Raw genomic sequence first — 20,786 nt, forward strand, 5'->3', positions numbered from 1 at the left:
GATGGGTGATTTTACTTTGGTATCTAAATTTTAAATTCTTTAATAATGAATTGCCTAATGAATTGCCGAATGAATTGCCGAATGAATTGCCTGGCTTGGAAAATTACAAAATCTAACAAAAAGTTATGGCTTTAAAATTTTTATTTTGTTTATTCTTTTTCAAAATGTTTTGGCCAATGGAAGTGAAGTAGTAAGAAAATCAATTTCTACATATAAACAAAATCATTGGAAAAGCAGTATCTCACTTTCCCTTCCAAATACATGTTAGAGACCCCCTAACATGTGTGGTCCAAGACAAGAGTAGAAATGGAGGTCTTCATTGTATATATCTGGAGGTTTAAAAGTTATCAATCAATCTAGTGAACTAATAAAATATTTTTATCCTACACCTTGACAAATATACCTTTATAATGACCTGGTAGTCTAGGTTCAAATATAAAATTCTTGGATCTTTGGAATTCCATACTGGAACATAGAACCAGAAGAAATGCAAGCTCTGGTTGCAGGTCCCAAGTCTGCAGCTTCCTCCTTCTCTCCCCACACCCAGCTCCACCTCACAGCACAATCCATGCCAAAGGGAAATAGAGACTCAATTGAAAGAGCTCCCAATGGCCAAAGCTGAAACAGTTAAAGCAGTGAAGTAGCATTGGATTATTACCTAAAGTATAAAATAAATGCACATGAGTCCGTAGGGATATAAACAAAGATTGAATGAATGAATGAATGAATGAACACACACAAACAGACAAACAGTAAATAAATGGGGGAGAAAAGACAAATCTTCATTACAAAGGTGGAACTTAATCTCCTCCCAGCCCCACTTCCTGAGTGTGGGCTAGGCTTAGGGACTTGCTTCCAGACACTAGAGTGTGGAAAGGGATAGAGAGTAACTTTACATTGAAGAAAGCTGACAAACACTACCAAAACCCAGTGATTGAGATAAATAGTACTTGCAGTAAGGCATGTTGATATCACGTATCCCTTGATATGATGAGATGAAAAATGCACTCCACCTCTGTGGCATTTCCTCTGCAAACCCATAACCCCAGTTGAGTCATGAGAAAAGCACCAGACAAACCCAAATTGAAGGGCCTTACAGAATATCTGGCCAGTGATCCCTGAAGTTGTCAAAGTCATGAAAAACAAAGAAAGACTGAAAAGCTGTCACAGACCAGGGTAGACTAAGCAGAAATATCTAAATGTAATGTGGTATTTTAGATGGGATACTATAAGAGAAAAGGGATATTAAAGGGAAAATTGGTGAAATCTGAGTAAAGCGTGGAGTTAGTAGTTGACAAATATACCACTATAACATGAGACGATACCATTACAGGAAACTGAAATGGGGTGAGGGATACATAGGAACCCTCTGTACTATCTTTGCAACTTTTCTGTAAATCTAAAATTATTCCAAAATTTAAAAATTTATTTTTAAAATGTAGAGTTTTAAATGCTTCTTTTTTCATAGATGAAAAAGATCAGACTTTTCACAGTTTCTTATGCTGTCACTAAATACAAGTATTACTTTCCCTCGTTAATATAAAATCTAAAAGTTGTCCCTGATTAGTTAAGCAATTGCCTAATAAATTGTGGTATATGCTGGTGTTTTGAAATGAAACTACAGTTTTGATACCAATAACTGGGCATTTATATCAGTGACTTAAACACAACAAAAATAGTGCCTGACTTAAACTATTTAAAATTTTACACAGTGGTTGCCAATATGATTTTTGTGTTTGGACATCTTATATAATGTCATAAATATAAAATTTTATTTGCTAATTGAAAATCCTTCATTCAACAAAATTGATTCCAGAAACGAGAAAACAGAAGATGTAATTTCAACTTCCCCTCAACCTTTACTCAATCAATATTATTAGTGCTTAGTCTAAAATACTCTTTGTAGAATACATCAATTATATTTTGTAGAATGCATCAATTATAAAGTGCTCTCCAGCTCATGGTCCTAAAATAATAACAGTGATTTATTGAGTGTTTACATGGTGCCAGGCACTGGGCCACGAGTTCTACATCATTACTGCATTCATACACACATCAACAGCAACATCACCTTAAAGTGGATATTATTTTTATCTTCTTTATACCAGTGTTGAAGTTGAGGCCTAAAGAGGCTAAGTACTTGACCAAAGTCACACAACTAATGAAAGCTGGGGCCAAGATATGAATCCAGGTTCATCATGTCTCACCCCTCCGGAGCTGAAAGATGATAGAAAGGTCCCAGGGCTAGGTGACAAAGGACATAAGTGCCACCTTGACACTCTTTATGTTCCCATTGTGCCTCATGTCTATGTCTACCTTGGCCCTTACCACATTTTACAAAGTCTTTAAAGGAGTTGCATTTTATTTATTTTTTGATACTTCTAAGTTCATGGACATTGCCTGGAATTGATGTTCAATACAAACCCCTAATTAGAGAAAGAAACTATTATAGATATATAGAAAAATGTTGCTGTAAAAGAAGAATACAGACCATTCCACATAATTCATCCTATATCTGTTATTTTCCCCTCCTAGGAAGGCCAAGGGTCATTTATTCACAGATACCATGAGTATGATGATGACAGTGATATGACTGCATTCACCTTTGTCCTTGCTCATCTCTCAGTCAACTTGGGTGTCTCTTCCACAGGGAAGCCTCTCCTGATTCCCCATAACTGGGTCAGATTTCCCTCCTACTGAACTCTAGGAGCACTTTTCACTCTGTATTTTACTCCCTGTTGGCTTTTCTGTCTCCCCACTAGAATGAAAGCTTATCGAGTCTTGCCTACCACTGTGCTCCCATCACCTGGCACCATGCCTAACATACAGTTATATAATCAATATGTATTTGTTGAGACATTCCTGTAGCAAATTTTGGATTCTAGGACCTTAAGTTAAAAATTTCACAGTCCAGGGCTTCCCTGGTGGCGCAGTGGTTGCGCGTCCGCCTGCCGATGCAGGGGAACCGGGTTCGCGCCCCGGTCTGGGAAGATTCCCACATGCCGCGGAGCGGCTGGGCCCGTGAGCCATGGCCGCTGGGCCGGCGCGTCCGGAGCCTGTGCTCCGCAACGGGGGAGGCCCCAAAAGTAAAAGGCCCCCGAACCGAAAAAAAAAAAAAAAAAAAAAAATTTCACAGTCCATTCTCCGGGAAGAATGTGATGGGGCTATAATTTATTTGTTGCTGCCTGCTCAGATCAAAGTTTGTGGTTTCCTCTGAGACAAATGAGTCAGGATATTTTCATATAAGTCAGACAAGGTGCAAGTTGTCTTATGATTCAGATACTTCATCATATACAGATGGTCATCTGGAGGTGGTCCAGCAGAGTCTGTCAGGGGTCAGAGAAGGGCATTTCTGTATTGAATGAGAAGTTTTCCAGCTCAGGAGTGATTTAGACACATCCTTGGATTATGTGAATCTCAACAGAACTGCAGTCTTACCTGATATCTGGTAGCAGAGAGAATAAGTTGCAGTTTCCTTGGAAGGCAGAGACTGGAGCTTTCTGAAAATAAGACAACTAAAGCCTTGAGGAGCTATTCATACCAATATATCAGAGCAGAACTTAAATATTTTTTTATCAAATGTTGACTTCCGTCATTGAGATTTTCTTACACCAGGTAATATAACTGTTCGGTATTTTAAGAAAGATTGCCCTACTTCCCCCTTTCACTTCATTAACTCAACCAACTATACTCAGAGGAACAACTTGCTGAACTCACTCTCCAGCACTGGGAACTGGCCTGTCTCCTATAAGATGCTCCTCAGGACCCTAGAGCAGACTTCCATGCTACTGTGGGCATCCTTGCTGGTCCTCGGTAAGTAGCAGGTGGAAGCCTCAGTTTGCTGGGAAAACTGAGCCTCTCCACAGGCAAAAGACCTCTCCTCTGTGCTGCTGAAAAAATTGATTTTACTCCCATTTAGAACAGCAGAAAATGAACAAAGGGGAAAGATATTGATATAATGGAATGAGAGGGAAAAAATTATTTCTAATAATGTGTTCCTTGTTTGCTTTTAATTGCCTATGAAAAATTCCTCTTACCACCCCCAAAAGTGGGCTTATTTTTCCGTGCAGAAAACTACAATTAAATTTGGTTACCTTTCTAATCACAGATCACGAAAACCAAGAGTGAAAGATGAACTGAGCCCCTTGTGAAAGGACCATGTTCTGACCGTGAGCTGATGTAGAATGATTTTCTGCTGAGAATAGTTATTTCTTTCTTGTATTCTAAGATCAAACCTGCTCTGATGTTTTCAAAGAGCATGAGAAGAGGAGAAATAAGACAATTTCCCTTTGATTTTTCTTCCCTGCTTGCCAATATTTGTCCAAATGAGACACTGATTTTCTAGTAGCTCAAGCTTAGGGAAATAAAGACCAGTCAGTCATTTGTACACCGAATTTTGTTAAGTGTGTTTGCCTTGTTCTCGGCTATATCTCCAGACTCCAATTAAGAAAGGAAGAGTTATTAGTGTGACTGGCACATTATGGGAACTCAGCAAATTGTGAATGAATGGCTATATGGGGCATAGCATGGTGCTGGGCAATGCAGAGTATGCAGGGACACAGAGGACACGGCCTCTGCCTTCAAGAACTGACATTCTGATAAAGAAATCAAAGGACAAATGAAAGCGCCTTTGACTTGGCAATACAAGAAAAATATTACACAATGGATCATAGAATAATGATAATTAATTCTTGCTGATAATAATTAATTCTTGCTGAGCCCTATGTCAGACAGTCTTCTAAGAATATCCTATTGTATTAATGTATCCAATCCTCTAACAATCCATGAGCTGGAACTTCTATAAATCCTGTTTTACAGTTAAGGAATCTAAGGCATAGAGATGGTCTCTTGCCTTAAGTTTCATGCAGTAGTAAAGTGGCAGAGTCAGGATTCAAACCCATAATCTGACACTGGAGCTGTGCTTTTAACCACTGCCCCATACTGCATGTCCAGTTATGAGTTTCAACTGAGCTGGAATGGGAGGGGCTCTGAATCAATAGAAAAGTGAGGGTGCTGCAGCCTAGAGGCATCTCAGAGGACTTCATGGAGGAGGTGGGATTTCATCTGGGCTTTGATGCGTGGGTGTAACTTGCTTTTGCTTCATAATGAAGGAGGAGAATAACACTCCAGGCAAGAAGATAGTGAAGCCAAGCCTCAGCAGCAGCCACAGTCATGTCAAAAAAAATAATTACAGCAACTCTTAATTGACGACTTACTAATTTAACTCATTAAAATACGGCCATGAGGTCAGTTTGATGGCTCCCATCTTACAGAGGAGAAAACTGAGCCTTGGAGGTTTTGTGCAGTTTGCCCAGGGCCACACAGCTAAAATTCAAACCTGTTTCTGCCTGAGTCTGCAGCCTGAGCTTTTGGCCATGATGTTACCTTGTTTCTCCAGGGTGGGTGGAACTGGGCATGTTTCTCCTCCGTTTGGCTGGAAGTCGAAAATGGGCGGGTGGACTCTCGTGGTAGAATGGTTTGGGACTCGTTGCCTTGTGCTGATGCCTGGCTCTTGACTCTCTTGCAGCAGCTTCAGTCAATGGATCACTTGGTAAGTCCCTCTTTTCTTTCCCTTTCTCTTTTATGTTTCTGGGTATCTTAATAACTATCCTGTATCTCAAATACTTGTAAAAAGAGGCCTTGTTGTGCCCGCATCATTTTCTTGAGGACTACGGGTAGGTGAAAACATGTCTTAGGACTCTGACCCTAAGGGTTTGGGAGTCACATTCCTGGCTGAAACCTGGCATCGTGCTGGATGATCTTGGAGGCGGGGCTGGGATACATGTCACAGAATTCAAGGAAAGGGGGTGTCCCCACCCGATGTGAGATTCTAGCCAACTTGACAGAATGCATAGAATCCTGAGAGGGGAAGGATAGAAATAAGCCATTACCTCATTGTGGGAGGCTGGGGTGCAACCAACTTGCCGCCTTCCCCACGTCCCCCCCAGCCTGACAGAGACACGGGCAACCAACTCATCCCAAACTTCAGCATTCTGTATAGATATTTCTCTATTTATAAGCTCAGATCATGATAACTTTGAGCCCCCATCCTACTGGTCAGCAGAAAGTCCAGCCTTCTATTGGGAGCTGTCTCCACAAGTTTTGCCAATCCCTGCAGATTTGTCCAGCCCACCCCCACCCCCCCATCCAGGGAGCTGCTTATGGTCAAGCCAGCTCCAGCCAGTGGGAGCCACTGCCCCTTGATGCACACTGTCCCCTGCAGCTTCTGGGCCTGTGATTCTCCCCCTCAGTGCTGTGGCTACAGCCCATTTCCCACAAATCTCTGCCTAACTGGGAGGTGAACTTAACTGGACTAGGTTTTGTTAAACACTCTAGGATGGAGAAACAAAATACAGAGAGTGTCAGCTAGTAGATGTGGCTAATCTCAGAACCCACTGACTCAGTCCCAGCCTCTTAAAGATGCTGACAATGTGTGTCTCCCCCTGACCACTGGGCAACCTGCACATAGCAGGGGCAACTTACTTGGACCAGCGAGGAATAAAGCTGCATACACCAAAGAAGTTCTCCCTTCCCTCCAGTACAAGACCTACTGCCCAGTCTCCATTTCCCTAACCCCAGGTGCTTCCCAGGAACATAGACAGTGCAGATTTCTATTCTCTTTAAGAGAAACACAACCCCATACTCACTGGGGTGTAGTATATCTGTACAAACCTCTAGAGAAAGAGAAAGGAAGAAAAGTCTGCAGAGACACATGAATGTTTCTATAATCAAACGGAACATTTAATTTCTTTATTTAAAACAAGCGTTCAGGTTACTCTACAGTTTTTGCCCCCAAACAGAGTATTTCCATTACATTTGGGTACAATTCTGAGGCGTATTTGGGGCAGTTCTTACAGAAAAAGGTAAGAATATTTAAAGTCTCAAGCTTTAAAAAAACAATTGCTGTACGCCCTTGAATACAGACAGTCCTCCTTACCTGCGTATAAAAAGTACTAAGATAAAAACACACTTAATTGATTCCACTTACGATTTTATGGTAAATTGCATATCCCCAACGGTGAGACTTTATTTTTGGAAAAAAGACAATACAAATGGAAATAATGTGTTTTATTTTCTACATCACAGAATTTAGATCACCAAGGCAATTTGTAGAACAAAGCATGAATCAAATATTGTTTTTTGTGTGGTTGTTTTTTGTTTTGTTTCGTATGTGATAGCTGTAGGAAACTAAAACTGCAAAAGACCTCCCCTGCTATGCTTCTCTCCTTTCATCATAAAGGAAAAATCTTCCCCCAGAATCCTCACCCCTTAGTTCACTCCTAGCTTTATTCCTCTGACATCTCCTTACTCAGAACTGTGTCACGTGGCTGGGCAAGTTAGTGCTTCTGTTTTTCAAACCCGCTAGTGGGCAACAGGCTCAACGGAAGGGCCTTGGAACTAACTTTCGGAAGCCAAACAAATATTTTCCCTATCATTGTTTGCTCCTCTTCAACTGTTAATAGATCTTGCTCTACTACACTTGTCAGTGACTTTGGGAGCCATCAGAGCAGTGGTCCCACAACACTTTTACCACCTTCATGAATTACTGCATCTTTGGCAGAATCTGAAGTATCACTTTACAATCAATTTTCACTGTATACACAATGAAGGATTAGCCTATCAAAGCACTGATCTTTGTGCAGGCTAGAAAATGGTAGTGTTAAAGGGGTAGGAATGTTTGAGTGGGTGTTTCCAATAGTGAATAATTTGGTCTGTGATTACTTTTATTATGTCAAGGAAGAAAACCTTTTTTTTCTATCTTCTTGGGTTTTCTAATGAGGGCCTGAAAATTAAACTGACAAAAAGCAGACTAGCAAGAGAAAAGACAAATTTTTTATTCAAAACTTACGGGAATACACAGAAAAATATAAACTAAGGAGGCAGTTAGAATTGGGGACTTATATAACATCTGAATAGGGAAAGGGGCAGGTGAGAAGGCCACTTACTGGAAAACGAATGATTTTTAGGAAAGATAAATGGGCCCTTAAGAGAACAGATGGGAGCTATGCTAGTTTTGTGACAAGCTCTGCTTTAGGTGTGGTGCCAACTTTCCGTGTCTGGTGATAAGAGCTGATCACTTATTTGCTCCTGGGGAGGTGATTTATGACCATTGAACTCTTCAGAGGCTTTGCTTTTAGGCAGATAAGGGAATTCAGAATAAAAAAAATAAAATCTATTCTCAAATGCCTTCAGCTCAAAATAATTTTTATGCCACAGTGGTGGATTCACCCTTCAGTTACTAACTCTCACACCTTGAAGCTACAAAGCTTAGGAAATAAACACTCAGATAAGAAAGAGCCACAGTAACGGCTGCAGGAAATAAAGTTAAAAACAAAATCTCCCAACCCAGAAATCCTCTCCACAAAGCTAATAAAGAAAGCAAACACTTTTGGTATTGAATAAGTATTAAACCATACGCTTAATAATAAGCATGCTCATCACAGACAATCCACCAAGAGATTGCAAAGACAGAAAAGGATCTCCCACTCTTATATTGCCAAGGGGATTCAGCCCATTACATACATGTTTTCAAGATTAAACAGTAACTAGTTCTCAAGCAGGAGGACTTGACAGCACCTTTTGTCACACATAGTTTATCCTAAATTTATCATGGTTATTGGCTTTTATCCAGAGGAGGAATAAACATCTCATATCTTTAGGACTGGAGGTAGTCTTGCATACTGTAACAAGGTACCTACCAAAGGTAAATGCTTACCCTTCCACAGAAAGGGGGAGACAGGATCCAGGGCAGGGGAGCTATCCCCCTAGACGTCTGTATTTCAAAAAGATGGCTCCTTCTTGAGAAAGATGGTCCTGAGTTATGAGACTGGCAAGAGGCTTTTTAGCCATTATAAAGATTCACATACATTTGAAAGAAATTCTGAAAGAAAAAAAGAGAGGGAGAAGTTGTTTCCCTTATTTCCAACAGGGAGAATTAAACCTCTTATCTTTAATTTGTATTGATACTTACCCTTACATTCTCCAGCTTCTGTCCATCAGTAATTCAAAGATCTTAAGGCCTGATTTTATGCAGGGCCCACATTTTATTTTCATGAAAGAGTATCTTTGGGGTGTGGGGAGTTAGAAGCACCTAGTTCCCAGCACTCATACTCTTTGTAGTTATTTCAATATAATTTTCACTTCAGACAACAGCCTGCTCACCCCTCCCCTACCTACTTCTTGTTGGAAAAAAATACTGTGGACCCTTTTCCATAACTGCGTAACTGACCCCAAATTCCTATACTCCCTCCCTCTACAATCCCTCACCCCACCATATGGCCACACCACACAAATGCTCATCTTAGAGAGGTGTGTGTAACATGAAGAGCCCAGGAGGGAGGGAGTTCGGGAGGAATCTACTTGAGGACCTGGCCTGTTGGAAAAGGTAAGGGGGTTTGCGAGCCTCCCATCACTGATCTCCTGTGGTGAGTAGGTCCTGCTGGGGTTGCCCTCTGAAAGGTTAGTCTGTTCCTGTAGACCACAGAGCACTTGCTGCACTCCTGGGTAAGGTGAACACAGCTGAAAAACTTGAAACCTGGGGAAACAGCAGCCCTGCCAGGGGGCCCTTCAGAGACTCTCCAAAGCTGGGTGCTTCAGTCCATTCCACGCAAACCACTGCAGTGGGGACTGCAGACACCTCCACCTCAGACTCATTTCTCTTCTCCCCAGCTACTGTACCCAGATCCATGATTTCCCTCCAGCCTCCATGGACCACTGTCTTCCATGGAGAGAGAGTGAATCTGACCTGCAATGGATTTCACTTCTATGCACCAGAGAAAATGAAATGGTACCGTTGGTACTCTGGGAAACAACGTCCAAGTGAAACCCCAGGAAACACCCTCGAGGTTCGCGATTCTGGACAGTACAGTTGCCAGGCCCCAGGCTCACTCCCGAGTAACCCTGTGCACCTGCTCTTTTCTACAGGTGAGAAAGAAGGTGAATTAGTTAAAACATTGGAAGTGGTTGCGGTACATCTTAGCTCCCTGGATTTTCCAAGAACTGAGGCCCTTCGTTCTACTCTAACTTTGATCTTTCAGGTTCACGTCCTCCCTCACTGTCTATAAGTGTTTTTCAAACTACTACTGACATTAGAGTTTAAATGTCTAATATTAATCAACAGACACTCTTACACACACAATTAAAGAAAGAAGTTTTAGTTTTAGGGGATTCAAAAGTGAAGCTGTCTTAGGTCCTGCCTTCAAGGGCTTTACAGCCTCCTTGGGGAGAACTTCTGTACACATGAATGTACTAAGCACAAAATAGAAAGTGAAAAGTGCCATAAAATAAGAATTCAGAGGTGGAAAATCTCCAGCCTCAGGGCTTGTGTCTTCACCTGTCTTAGGATCTGTCCCTTCTCTATTTCAGAAAATTTAGATCACTCCTCAGGCATTGGTCTATAGGAGCAGGCATTCACTGCGTCATCTCAGAGAGAAAGGATAGAACCTGTAATCAGAATCTGAAGAGCATGAGAGTTTCATGAGTGGACCACATTCACTGTCCCTTGACCCTGAATTTGTATCTGTGACCATAAGCCCTCTGCATAGCGCACTCCAATGCACTGTAACAATTCCTAGTGTATTTCTCCAAGAACTACGTCTTTGATGACTCCTGTTCTGTTATTCGGTGAGCAAGTTGGTGTTGATCTTCTCCGTAATCAATGACGTCAGAGATTTCGGTCACACCTCCTCTCAGCTTTTCCTCTCCACATTAGAATCCTTATATTTTTGAATCTGTCCCTGAATGGTTAAATAGATGTGTTTAGGATTTATTTAGGAATTGTATCTGAAGCAGGTCAACTGATTTGGAAGGAAATGAGTGAGCTTGAGTCAGGAGACTAAATCCTGGGGAAGAAAAAAGGAAGAAAAAAAATCTCTGTAATTCAGAATGCACAGAGGAAGGAGTGCCTCAATGACAGCATCTTACCTGTGTGTGGTTTCCAGCCTCCATCATCCTCCAGGCCCCACATTCTGTGTTTGAAGGTGACGAGTTGGTTCTGAGATGCCGGAAAAGGGGGAGAGAGAAACTGACTGCTGTGAGGTACTTTTGGAATAAAAAAGTTATTTCTGATTCTAATAAAAGCTCGGATCTTCTGATATCACAAGCAAGTTTAAACAACAGTGGCTGTTACCAATGCACTGGATCCTTGGAAAACAATCATGTAATGAGAACAAGTCTTACAAATATTCGAATTCAAGGTAAACACTTCATTTCATACAAATTTGCTTGACCATGTCGGGGCAGGGTAAATTGGGCACATCTGCGGGGATCTATGTAAGTGGTGTTTTTTGTTTTTTGTTTTTTTTGGCTGTGCTGCTCAGCTTGTGGGATCTTCTTAGTTCCCTGACCAGGGTCGAACCAGGGTCCTCGGTGGTGAAAGCACAGTGTCCTAACCGCTGGACCTCCAGGGAATTTCCTATATAAGTTGATATCATAACAAACTCTGGAAATATTTGAGACCTACGTCCTCTAAGAGGCAGAGAAAGTGGAGCAATTTGACTTAATTAATCCTGGGAAAGAAAAATATCTGATAGAGGGGTCAATAAGTTTGTCTTGCGGGGTGTCTGAAGTTTTCCAGAACCGCGGATCCAAGCCTGCCTCATACTGAGAACTTGATTCACCTCTTCTCTCTAGAGCTATTTCCCCATCCAAAGCTGAAAGTCACAGACTCGCAGCCTACAGAGGGGAATTCTGTAAACCTGAGCTGTAAAACACAGCTTCCTCTAGAGCGGTCGGACACTCAGCTACGCTTTGCCTTCTTCAGAGACCATGGGGTCATCCTCTCAAACTGGAGTGTGTCCCCGGAGCTCCAGGTCACAGCCATCTGGAGAGAAGACTCAGGATCATACTGGTGTGGGGCCGTGAGCAGCGGCATCCACAAGCGCAGCCTCCCGCTTCAGATTGATGTGCAGAGTAAGTGCTGGAGAGCTGGGCTGTGGCATCTCCCCTGACTGCTCCTTCTGGCCCAGTGAGGGTAGGGACTGCCCATTACAGATGGATTTTGTCCTCCTGACAGAGGCACCAGGTTTAGACTGAGAAGTGAGGTAGATAATAAAAGAAATACAGGATTTCATTTCCACCTCAGTTTCTCTAAAAACCTAGTCTTTCTTTGAAATTCTAGCACCTTGAAATGACAGAGGTGATTCACGGAGGCAGATACAAGAGTTGGGCAAAACAAAGTGAAAACAAGAAACAAAATTCTCTGCTACTGAGTCGACAGATTCCAGGATGTCGATCTTGGGGCAAACTATTTAGAAGACCACAGAGGTGGACCCTAACCAGTAACAACGAACAGCGTGATGTGTAAAGCAGAAGAGCAGGACATACATACACACAAAGATAAATACAATAAATATCAGCTTGTCTTAGGTACCAAAGCAGGACTTCTGGAAACGGATGTGGTCTAGGTCAGTGTGATGATAGCCACCATTGCTTTTACTTCTCCCAGGTCAAAATAATTCACACTGACAACTAGGACGTGACATAAAACCCAAATGCTTTTTCAAGGAGACCCAATTTTTCTCTCCTGGAGTCTGTGCATCAGGATGGAAAGGTTACTACATTTAGTGATACTCTAGGTCCCAAATCCACAGTCTATGAGCTACAGTGCTAACACCTGCAGAAGAGTATATATTAAAGTCCCATAAAAAGTGACCCCGTCCAACAACCCAACCCCGTCCTCCTCTCATCATGCCCTCACCTGTTGTCTGTGTTCGTACAGGAGTCCCCGTGTCTGGAGTGTTCCTGGAGACCCAGCCCCAGGGGGACCCGGTGGTCGAAGGGGAGATACTTGTCCTTGTCTGCTCTGTGGCTGAAGGCACGGGGAACACCACGTTCTCCTGGCACAGAGGGGACACGAGGGAGAGTCTGGGGCAGAAAAGTCAGCGTTCCCAGAGAGCAGAGCTGGAGATCCCTGTTATCAGGGAGAGCCACGCAGGGGGCTACTACTGCACCGCTGACAACGGCTACGGCCTCATCCAGAGCGAGGTGGTGAACGTCTCCGTGAGAAGTAAGTTTTAATCCCCAGTGACCTTATTTGTTCTCAGATTTCTCAAATTAGGGGTAGGCATAGCCAACACTATCTTTGCGATTCTCATTTTTCTATTTCCATTTTGCCATTTTTCCACTGCGATATTCACTTTTTTCCATTAAATATCAATAATTCAGGTTATAAGGAGGTACTACAGTGAGGGAATGCTGGCCAGGGTCCATTTCACCTCTTGGGAATGATTCTGTATGCCTGTACGCTGATCCATTGTGCGTTGCTCTCAAAGAGCAGTCTTATGTCATTAGCAGTGTTTTAGGGTAGGGTATAGCTCCTTCATTCTAAGCGTCAACTATACTCTCCTTTTGGTAATCCTCCACAGGACCAAAGACATAAAACATCCCTTTACTCCATTACTGTAGGTCTAAGAGTGTCTCAATACCAACCTGTATGCAGGTCAGGAAACTTACAAGTACCAAGAGTGAATACAGAGCCCCATCATGTCCACAGAGGACATAAGCCTTCCTTTGGGATAGCACCGTCGTAGCTTATATCTTTACCTTCCTCTGTCTCCAAGGAGTAATACTAGGTCAAGCCAGGTTCCCACTCAGCTCCCCTGGGACTAAAGAAATGCTTTCTATGGGGCTTCAATTCATCCTCTATCTCAGGTTCAGTTGCATCCCAGGCTATCCAATAAAGCTAGCTTTTATGGAGGAACTACTGGAAAGCTAGATTTCCCTGCTTTCCTTTACAGTAAAACCCCTTAAAAGAGTTATCTCTACTCACTCCCTTTACTTCTATTTTCTCTCAAACCTATCACCCTGAGGCTTGCCTCACTCCAATGGTACTTCTATACCTATTCATCAGATACCCCTTTTAAGGTGTTGTTGTTTTTTTTTACTGGATCCCCATCACATTTGTTTTTAATAAATTTATTTATTTTATTTTTGGCTGCGTTGGGTCTTTGTTGCTGAGTGCGGGCTTTCTCTAGTTGTGGTGAGCAGGGGCTACTCTTCGTTGCGGTATGTGGGCTTCTCATTGCAGTGGCTTCTCTTGTTGCAGAGCACGGGATCTAGGCGTGAGGGCTTCAGTAGTTGTGGCATGCGGGCTCAGCAGTTGTGGCTCGCGGGCTCTAGAGCGCAGGCTCAGTAGTTGTGGTGCACGGGCTTAATTGCTCTGTGGCACGTGGGATCTTCCCGGACCAGGGCTCGAACCCATGTCCCCTGCATTGGCAGGCGGATTCTCTAGATCCTCCAACTCTAATACACCTGCAAGTCCAGATAGCTCTACCTTCAAAGTATCATCAGAATATGACTGATTCCCACCACTTCCACTGCTACCACCTGATCCAAGCCACATGGATGATTGCAATAACACTCTGATTTTCTGCTTCACCTGTTGCTCCACACAACCTATTCTCAACGCAGTATCAGAAGGAACTCTCTAAATCATAAATCAGATCATTACTCTTCTGCTCAGTATCCTCCCATGGCTTCCCATCTCCTTCAGAGGGAGAGCCAATGTCCTCTCAATGTCCCACCAGATCCTGATGATCTGGCTATCCTGCTATTCTGACTTGATGGCTCACCACTCTCTCCTCACCTTCTCCACTCTAGCCACCATGGCCCCCTGTCTCCTCTTCAAAACTTCCAGTCACACTCCAACCTCAGGGCCTTTGCACTGCTCTTCCCCAATATCTTCATGCTCATCCCCTCACTTCCTCCAGGGCCTTACTCACCTTCTCAATGAGACCTTCCAAGCCACCCTATACAACATAGCAGCTCTTCACCAAGGCCCTCCAAGTCTTGCTTGATTCTTCCTCACAGCATGTGTCACCAACTGCCATGCCATGCAGTCTTTTTCTGTCTCTTTCCAAACCTCCCATAGTAGCCTCATAAAGGTAAATCTCTATTTTGACCATATTTTATCCCAAGTGCCTATTCTACTGCTTAGCTCATATTAGGTATTCAATAAATATTTGCTGAATGAATAAGTTTTACACATATCATTTTTGCTTATCGTAGTAATAATCCTAGAAAATAAAGATATTATCATCTCCATTCTACAGAAAAGGAGTGTGAAACTCAGAAAGGTTTGGTAATTTGCCTATGGTCACAAAGCTTATACCTGGCAGCCCAGATTTGAACCTCGACACAATCTTTTAGCTCAAAGAGACAGAGATCTTTCCCTCTGTCTGACTTGTCATACTTAGCATAATGCCCTCAAGCTTCATTCATGTTGTTGCAAATGGCAGAATTTTCCTTCTTATGGCTGTATAATATTCTATCATATTCACATTCCATCATGATGGAATATTATATATATATACCAGATTTTCTTTGTCCATTCATACATCGATGGACACTTAGGTTGCACGTCTTGGTTATTGTAAATAATGCTGCAATAAACATGAGGATGCAGATATCTCTTCAAGACAGTAATTCCATTTCCTTTGGATATATACGTAGAAGTGGGATTGCTAGATCATATAGTAGTTCTATTTTTTTAAAAATTTTTGAGGATCCTACATACTGTTTTCCATTGTAGTTGCACAGGTTTACATTCTCACCAACAGTGTACAAGGGTTTTTTTCTCTCCACATCCTTACCAACACTTGTTATTTCTAGTCTTCTTTTTTTTTAAGTTAGAGAGTGTTAAACATAATTAAAGTTGCATACATTAGTAATATAACTCAACGTCCTTAATTTAGAGTAAGTGTGACACATTTTCTTGCTTTCCTATATTCTGCTAAATCACCAAAACATAGACTGCTTTATTAAACTGAAATGCTGAAATTTAATTTTACTGGGTTTTTGTTGTTGTTGTTGTTGTTTTCGGTAAGCAGGCCTCTCACTGTTGTGGCCTCTCCCGTTGCGGGGCACAGGCTCCGGACGTGCAGGCTCAGCAGCCATGGCTCACGGGCCCAGCCGCTTCGCGGCATGTGAGATCTTCCTGGACCGGGGCACGAACCCGTGTCCCCTGCATCGGCAGGCAGACTCTCAACCACTGCGCCACCAGGGAAGCCCAATTTTACTGTTTTTGCTTATGCTCTGATTCTAAAGAAACTTTATAAAAAAGCCATTGTAACAGGTGTGAGGTGCTGCCTCACTGTGGTTTTGATTTGCATTTCCCCAATGATTAGTGATGTTGAACACCTTTTCATGAACCTGTTAGGTTTTGCATGTCTTCTTTGTAAAAATGTCTATTCAAATACTTTGTCCATTTTTAAATTGGATTATTTGAGGGTTTTTTTGCTATGGAGTTGTATGACTTCCTTATATTATTATATATTAACCCCTTAACAGATACATGATTTCCATGTATTTTCTCCCATTCTATAGATTGCTTTTTCATTTTGCTGATTATTTCTTTTGCTGTGCAGAAGCTTTTTAATTTGTTGTAGCACTATTTGTGTATTTTCACTTTTGTTGCTTATGCTTACGGTATCATATCCAAAAAGTCATTGCCAAGGCTAATGTCAAGGAGCTTTTTCCCTATGTTTTCTTCTAGGAGTTTTATGATTTCAGGTCTTACATTTAAGTCTTTAATACATTTCAAGTTAATTTTTGTGAGCTGTATAAGATGGAGGTCCAGTTTCATTCTTTTGCATGTGAATATCAAGTTTCCCCAGCACCATTTATTAAGAGATTATCTTCTCCACTGAGTATTCTTGGCTCTCTTATCCAATATTAGTTGATGGTATATGCATGGGTTTATGTCAGGCCTCTTGATTCTGTTCCACTGATTTATGTATCTGTTTTTATGCTAACACCAATTTGTTTTGGTTACTCTAGTTTTGTTATATAGTTTGAAATCAAGAAGTGTGAAGCCTCCAACTTTGTTCTTTTGTTGCAGGATTGCTTTGGCTATATGGTGTCTTTTGTGGTTCCATACAATATTATTTTTTTAATTTCTGTAAAAAATGCCGTTGGAATCTTGATAGGGATTGCAGTGAATCTGTAGATGACTTTGGGTAGTATGGACATTTTAACAATATTAATTCTTCCAATCCACAAACATGGGATATCTTTCCATATTTGTGTCTTCTTCAATGTTTTTCAGCAATATCTTATAGTTTTCAATATACAGATCTTTCACCTCCTTGGTTAAATTTACTAGTAAGTATTGTATTATTTTTGATGTTATTGAAAATGGGATTGTTTTCTTTATTTCTTCTTTGGGTAATTCATTGTTACACAGATAGAAACATGTATGTTTTGTATGTTGATTTGGTATCCTGCAACTGTAGTGAATTTATTAGCTCTAACAGATTTTTTGTGGAGTCTTTAGGATTTTCTTTATATAAGATCATGTCATCTGCAAATGGAGACAATTTTTCTTCTTCCTTTCCAATTTGGAGGCCTTCTACTATTTTTTTCTTGCCTGATTGCTCTGGTTAGGACGTCTAGAACTATGTTGAATAGGAGTGGTGGATCTCCCTGCCTTGGAGAATGGATCCAATGGAAAAATCAGAATTCCCCAACAATTTACTTTATTCCTTCCATCAGTTTCTTTCCCACCTCCCCTTCAAAGCACGTAAGACTCAGGCTTCTATGAAGAAGGAAACTGGTGGCATTTCATTGTGGTGTCCCCATATATTTTTTTAATGGAGAGCAATCTCAGAGTTACTGCTGGTTCAGCCATTGCCCTAATCAGTGGTGAAATTTGCTTTCTTTCTCAGGAAGGCTGCTGTTCCAAAGTTAGGTGCTGCCAAGCCTCTGTCGCATAACATCTTTCCAGATGTCTAGGGGAAATTTCCAAAAGGCCAAAGTACAGAATAGATTGAGAGATAGAGATATTTCCCCCAAATATTAATTTCTGAAATGATGTCTGGGGGTCGGTGGAAGGAGCTGTCTACCTTTCTCCCCTTTGCCACAATCCACCCAGGCTCTTGTCTTCTACCCCCTCATAGTGAGTCACTTACTGTCACATACAGGCCCAAGGCTGTGCTGCCCACAAGTAGAAACCTGCTTCCTGTGCCACACCAGTCCTAGCCTAGTCCTCAAAGTCCCCCATGAGTCCTCATAGGCCCCCATGAGTCCTCATCTTTTAGATTCTTCCATCTACCAGGGCTCAGGACCACAGCCAAGCCGAGGAAAGGTTCCAAGGCTCCAGGCCCTAGATCCCTCCCCCGGAGGCTCATACAGGCTTTTCCCCTCCAGGCTCCCCAGGGAAAAGAAGAGGCCTTGTTGCAGCGGGAACCACTGGGGGGATATTCAGTGTTCTCCTGGCTGTGGCGCTGCTGTTTTACTGCTGGCACCAGAGGAAACTAGGTTTGTGTTCTCTCTTACCTTTTGCTAGTGCCCATGCCCTGTCCCTGCCTCAGACACCCCAGCTCATCCCAACTTCAGTAACAGCCACGCCACTGTTCTCTACCTCACCACCCCAGCGCTCATAGACACACTCATACTCTTCCTTGAAATGGCAATTTCCTTAATAGGTATCTAGTCTAATTTACTAAACCTCAAGTGAAAGGTAGGGAGGAAATAAACATTTTAATGTGAAGTTTCAAAAACTTTAAGTGGTTTGCTTGGGTAGTTTCTCTGGTCCAAACAGACTGGTCAACTAGATGCTTCAGCCCATCCTACACCCCCTATAAGTGGACAATCAAAATAAACTGAAAGCCGCTATGAAGAAATGACTGAGAATGGGAGCTGGCTAATCTTTATCCTTCTTCTTCCTCAGAGACTTCCCAGAGTCAAAGCCTGAAACCAGCACCTTGTGCTCCAATGGCTCTGCTCTCCACAGGTCAGGCCGCTGCCTCCCCCTCTACCTGGTGGAGAGAGTTTCTCCCTGGTACTATCTGCCATGTGCTTCCAAAGGCTTCTTGCTTTAACCCAGGTCAGGCTAGTTTCAGATGCCAGGAAACCTGGTGTAGAAGACAGGCACAGAAACTGTTTCAGCTCTAGTATAATTACCCATCCTTCATCCCTGTCTTTTAATTTAATTCAATTCAACTCAACTCACCAGATCCTTCTGAGCACCTGCTGTGTGCCCTGTACTGGGCTGAATATAGGGAGCTTTGGACCTTTGACCGTAAGTCTCCTTAACAAGCTTGAGCCTGAGGTTCCTCTGGACATAACCACAGATGCTCCTGGAAATCCATCTATAGCCCCTCACTACTATGCAAGAAAGACAATTTGGCTATATTTAGTATTTCCTGAGGTATATCAACACAGTCTTGAACCTTAATCAAGTCTCAAATAATTGCATATTCAACATAGAAATGTGTAGCCCTGTCCCCAGCAACTTATGTGCTTTGTTCAGTTCTTTTTAACATCGTTTTCATGAGAATATGGGACTGGGCCCAAGTTTGAAATAACTTTCTGATGACCTCTCTTAGGCAGTGCATGTGTGTGAAATATTTGAGAATGAGCTCCCTCTGCTGACACAAGTCTGCCTTCGTTTTATTTTGCAGGAGATGGTTCTCTGGGAGACACAGCCAGGTGAGGCCTCAGCCTTCTTGTTTCCCAAGAATAAAATGTGCAGAACTGTGGGGCTGCAAGTTTAGGCCAAGTGATTTCTCTGTGTCCCTGTGTCTAGATACTCTCATTTTCACATTCCTTGAAATGGTCACAATCACAGCTTCCTAGAATCCTTCTAATAGCTTGTATAATGGATTTTGCATGTATTTAGATCAGTTTCTTATTTGAAATTTATCCATTTATCTGAATGGATGATACCGAAGGTCATAGATTTTCTAGGTTGCCACAGAATATTTCTGGTGCAAATAGTCCTATAGTTAGGCAACATGTTACTATAACTATGTATAAAGTGACTATTAATTCTAGACTTTCTAGAGGAACCTCAGCTTCTAGGAATCTTCTTTTTGCCCCACATGTGCTCATATACTCATCAGATTTTGTGTTTTTAAATTTGGTTTGGAAAATATGGTCTTCTTCTGTCTGTGTCAGTGCCTCAGTCTTATAGTCAGGGACTTGGAGCATGGATTATATCTAATTTCTTCTTGAATTGTCCAGATAGAATGCTTTGAGGACACTTCCTCCTGATGATGAGGCTGGGTTATTTTAACCAACTGAGAGTGACCATTCTATCTATGAGATCATCATTCCTATGATGTTAGAGACTCTTCTGGACTTGTTCAGCTGACTTCTCCCCATTCCTTCTATCCCACTCTTGTGCATATTATAATGTTCCAAGGATGATCATGTGTTTCTGTGCCTCACAGGAGATGCCTGACCCTAGGCCCAGGAGTGTCCTTCCATCCCATGTGCCCTGCCCCAGTGGAGCTGCAGCAGTTGTATGGCAATGGTAAGGATTTCCTGGTAGGAAACTGTTCCCAGCCTGAGCCAGGGAGAGATACTTTGTTTTGAGGCCTGGCAAAGGCCCCTGGTCTCCCTAAATAGCCCAAACCCAGACATTCACAATAAATAATTGCTTAGGAAGAAGCATCTGCAGCATAACCCACTGACTGGGACAGCTTAGAAAGTGTTGCTTTTTTTGTTCTCAGTGCACCCCAAAGAAAGAGACCTGGTATATTCTGAGATCCAGATTATTCAGCCTGGGGAAGAAGGAGAAGGTAAGTCACTGGGGAGAGATTCTTGCTGCAAACTATATTCATTCATTCGACACATATTTACTGAGCACCTCCTATGTGATGAGTACTGCTTTAAGCAAAGGGTAATAATGTTTTGTTCACTTTAAAATCAGTGAACATTGGGCTTCCCTGGTGGTGCAGTGGTTGAGAGTCCGCCTGCCGATGCAGGGGACACGGGTTCGTGCCTCGGTTCGGGAAGATCCCACATGCCGCGGAGCGGCTGGGCCCGTGGGCCATGGCCGCTGG

General features: G+C 42.3%; 1 protein-coding gene across 1 annotated transcript in view; it reads left to right on the forward strand.

The window, feature by feature from the left end:
* The first annotated feature begins 3,752 nt into the window (after positions 1–3,752).
* FCRL4 (Fc receptor like 4) overlaps positions 3,753–20,786 on the forward strand; it is a 21,372-nt gene continuing 4,338 nt past the window's right edge. The window contains exons 1-10 of the mRNA XM_024116062.1: positions 3,753–3,813; positions 5,528–5,551; positions 9,670–9,924; positions 10,941–11,195; positions 11,632–11,910; positions 12,719–13,006; positions 18,145–18,255; positions 19,401–19,428; positions 20,172–20,254; positions 20,454–20,526. Coding sequence (XP_023971830.1) covers positions 3,753–3,813; positions 5,528–5,551; positions 9,670–9,924; positions 10,941–11,195; positions 11,632–11,910; positions 12,719–13,006; positions 18,145–18,255; positions 19,401–19,428; positions 20,172–20,254; positions 20,454–20,526 — 1,457 coding nt within the window. The remainder of the gene's footprint in view (positions 3,814–5,527; positions 5,552–9,669; positions 9,925–10,940; positions 11,196–11,631; positions 11,911–12,718; positions 13,007–18,144; positions 18,256–19,400; positions 19,429–20,171; positions 20,255–20,453; positions 20,527–20,786) is intronic.

The sequence above is a fragment of the Physeter macrocephalus genome, chromosome 4 (assembly GCF_002837175.3).
Source record: "Physeter macrocephalus isolate SW-GA chromosome 4, ASM283717v5, whole genome shotgun sequence".
NCBI lineage: Eukaryota > Metazoa > Chordata > Mammalia > Artiodactyla > Physeteridae > Physeter > Physeter macrocephalus.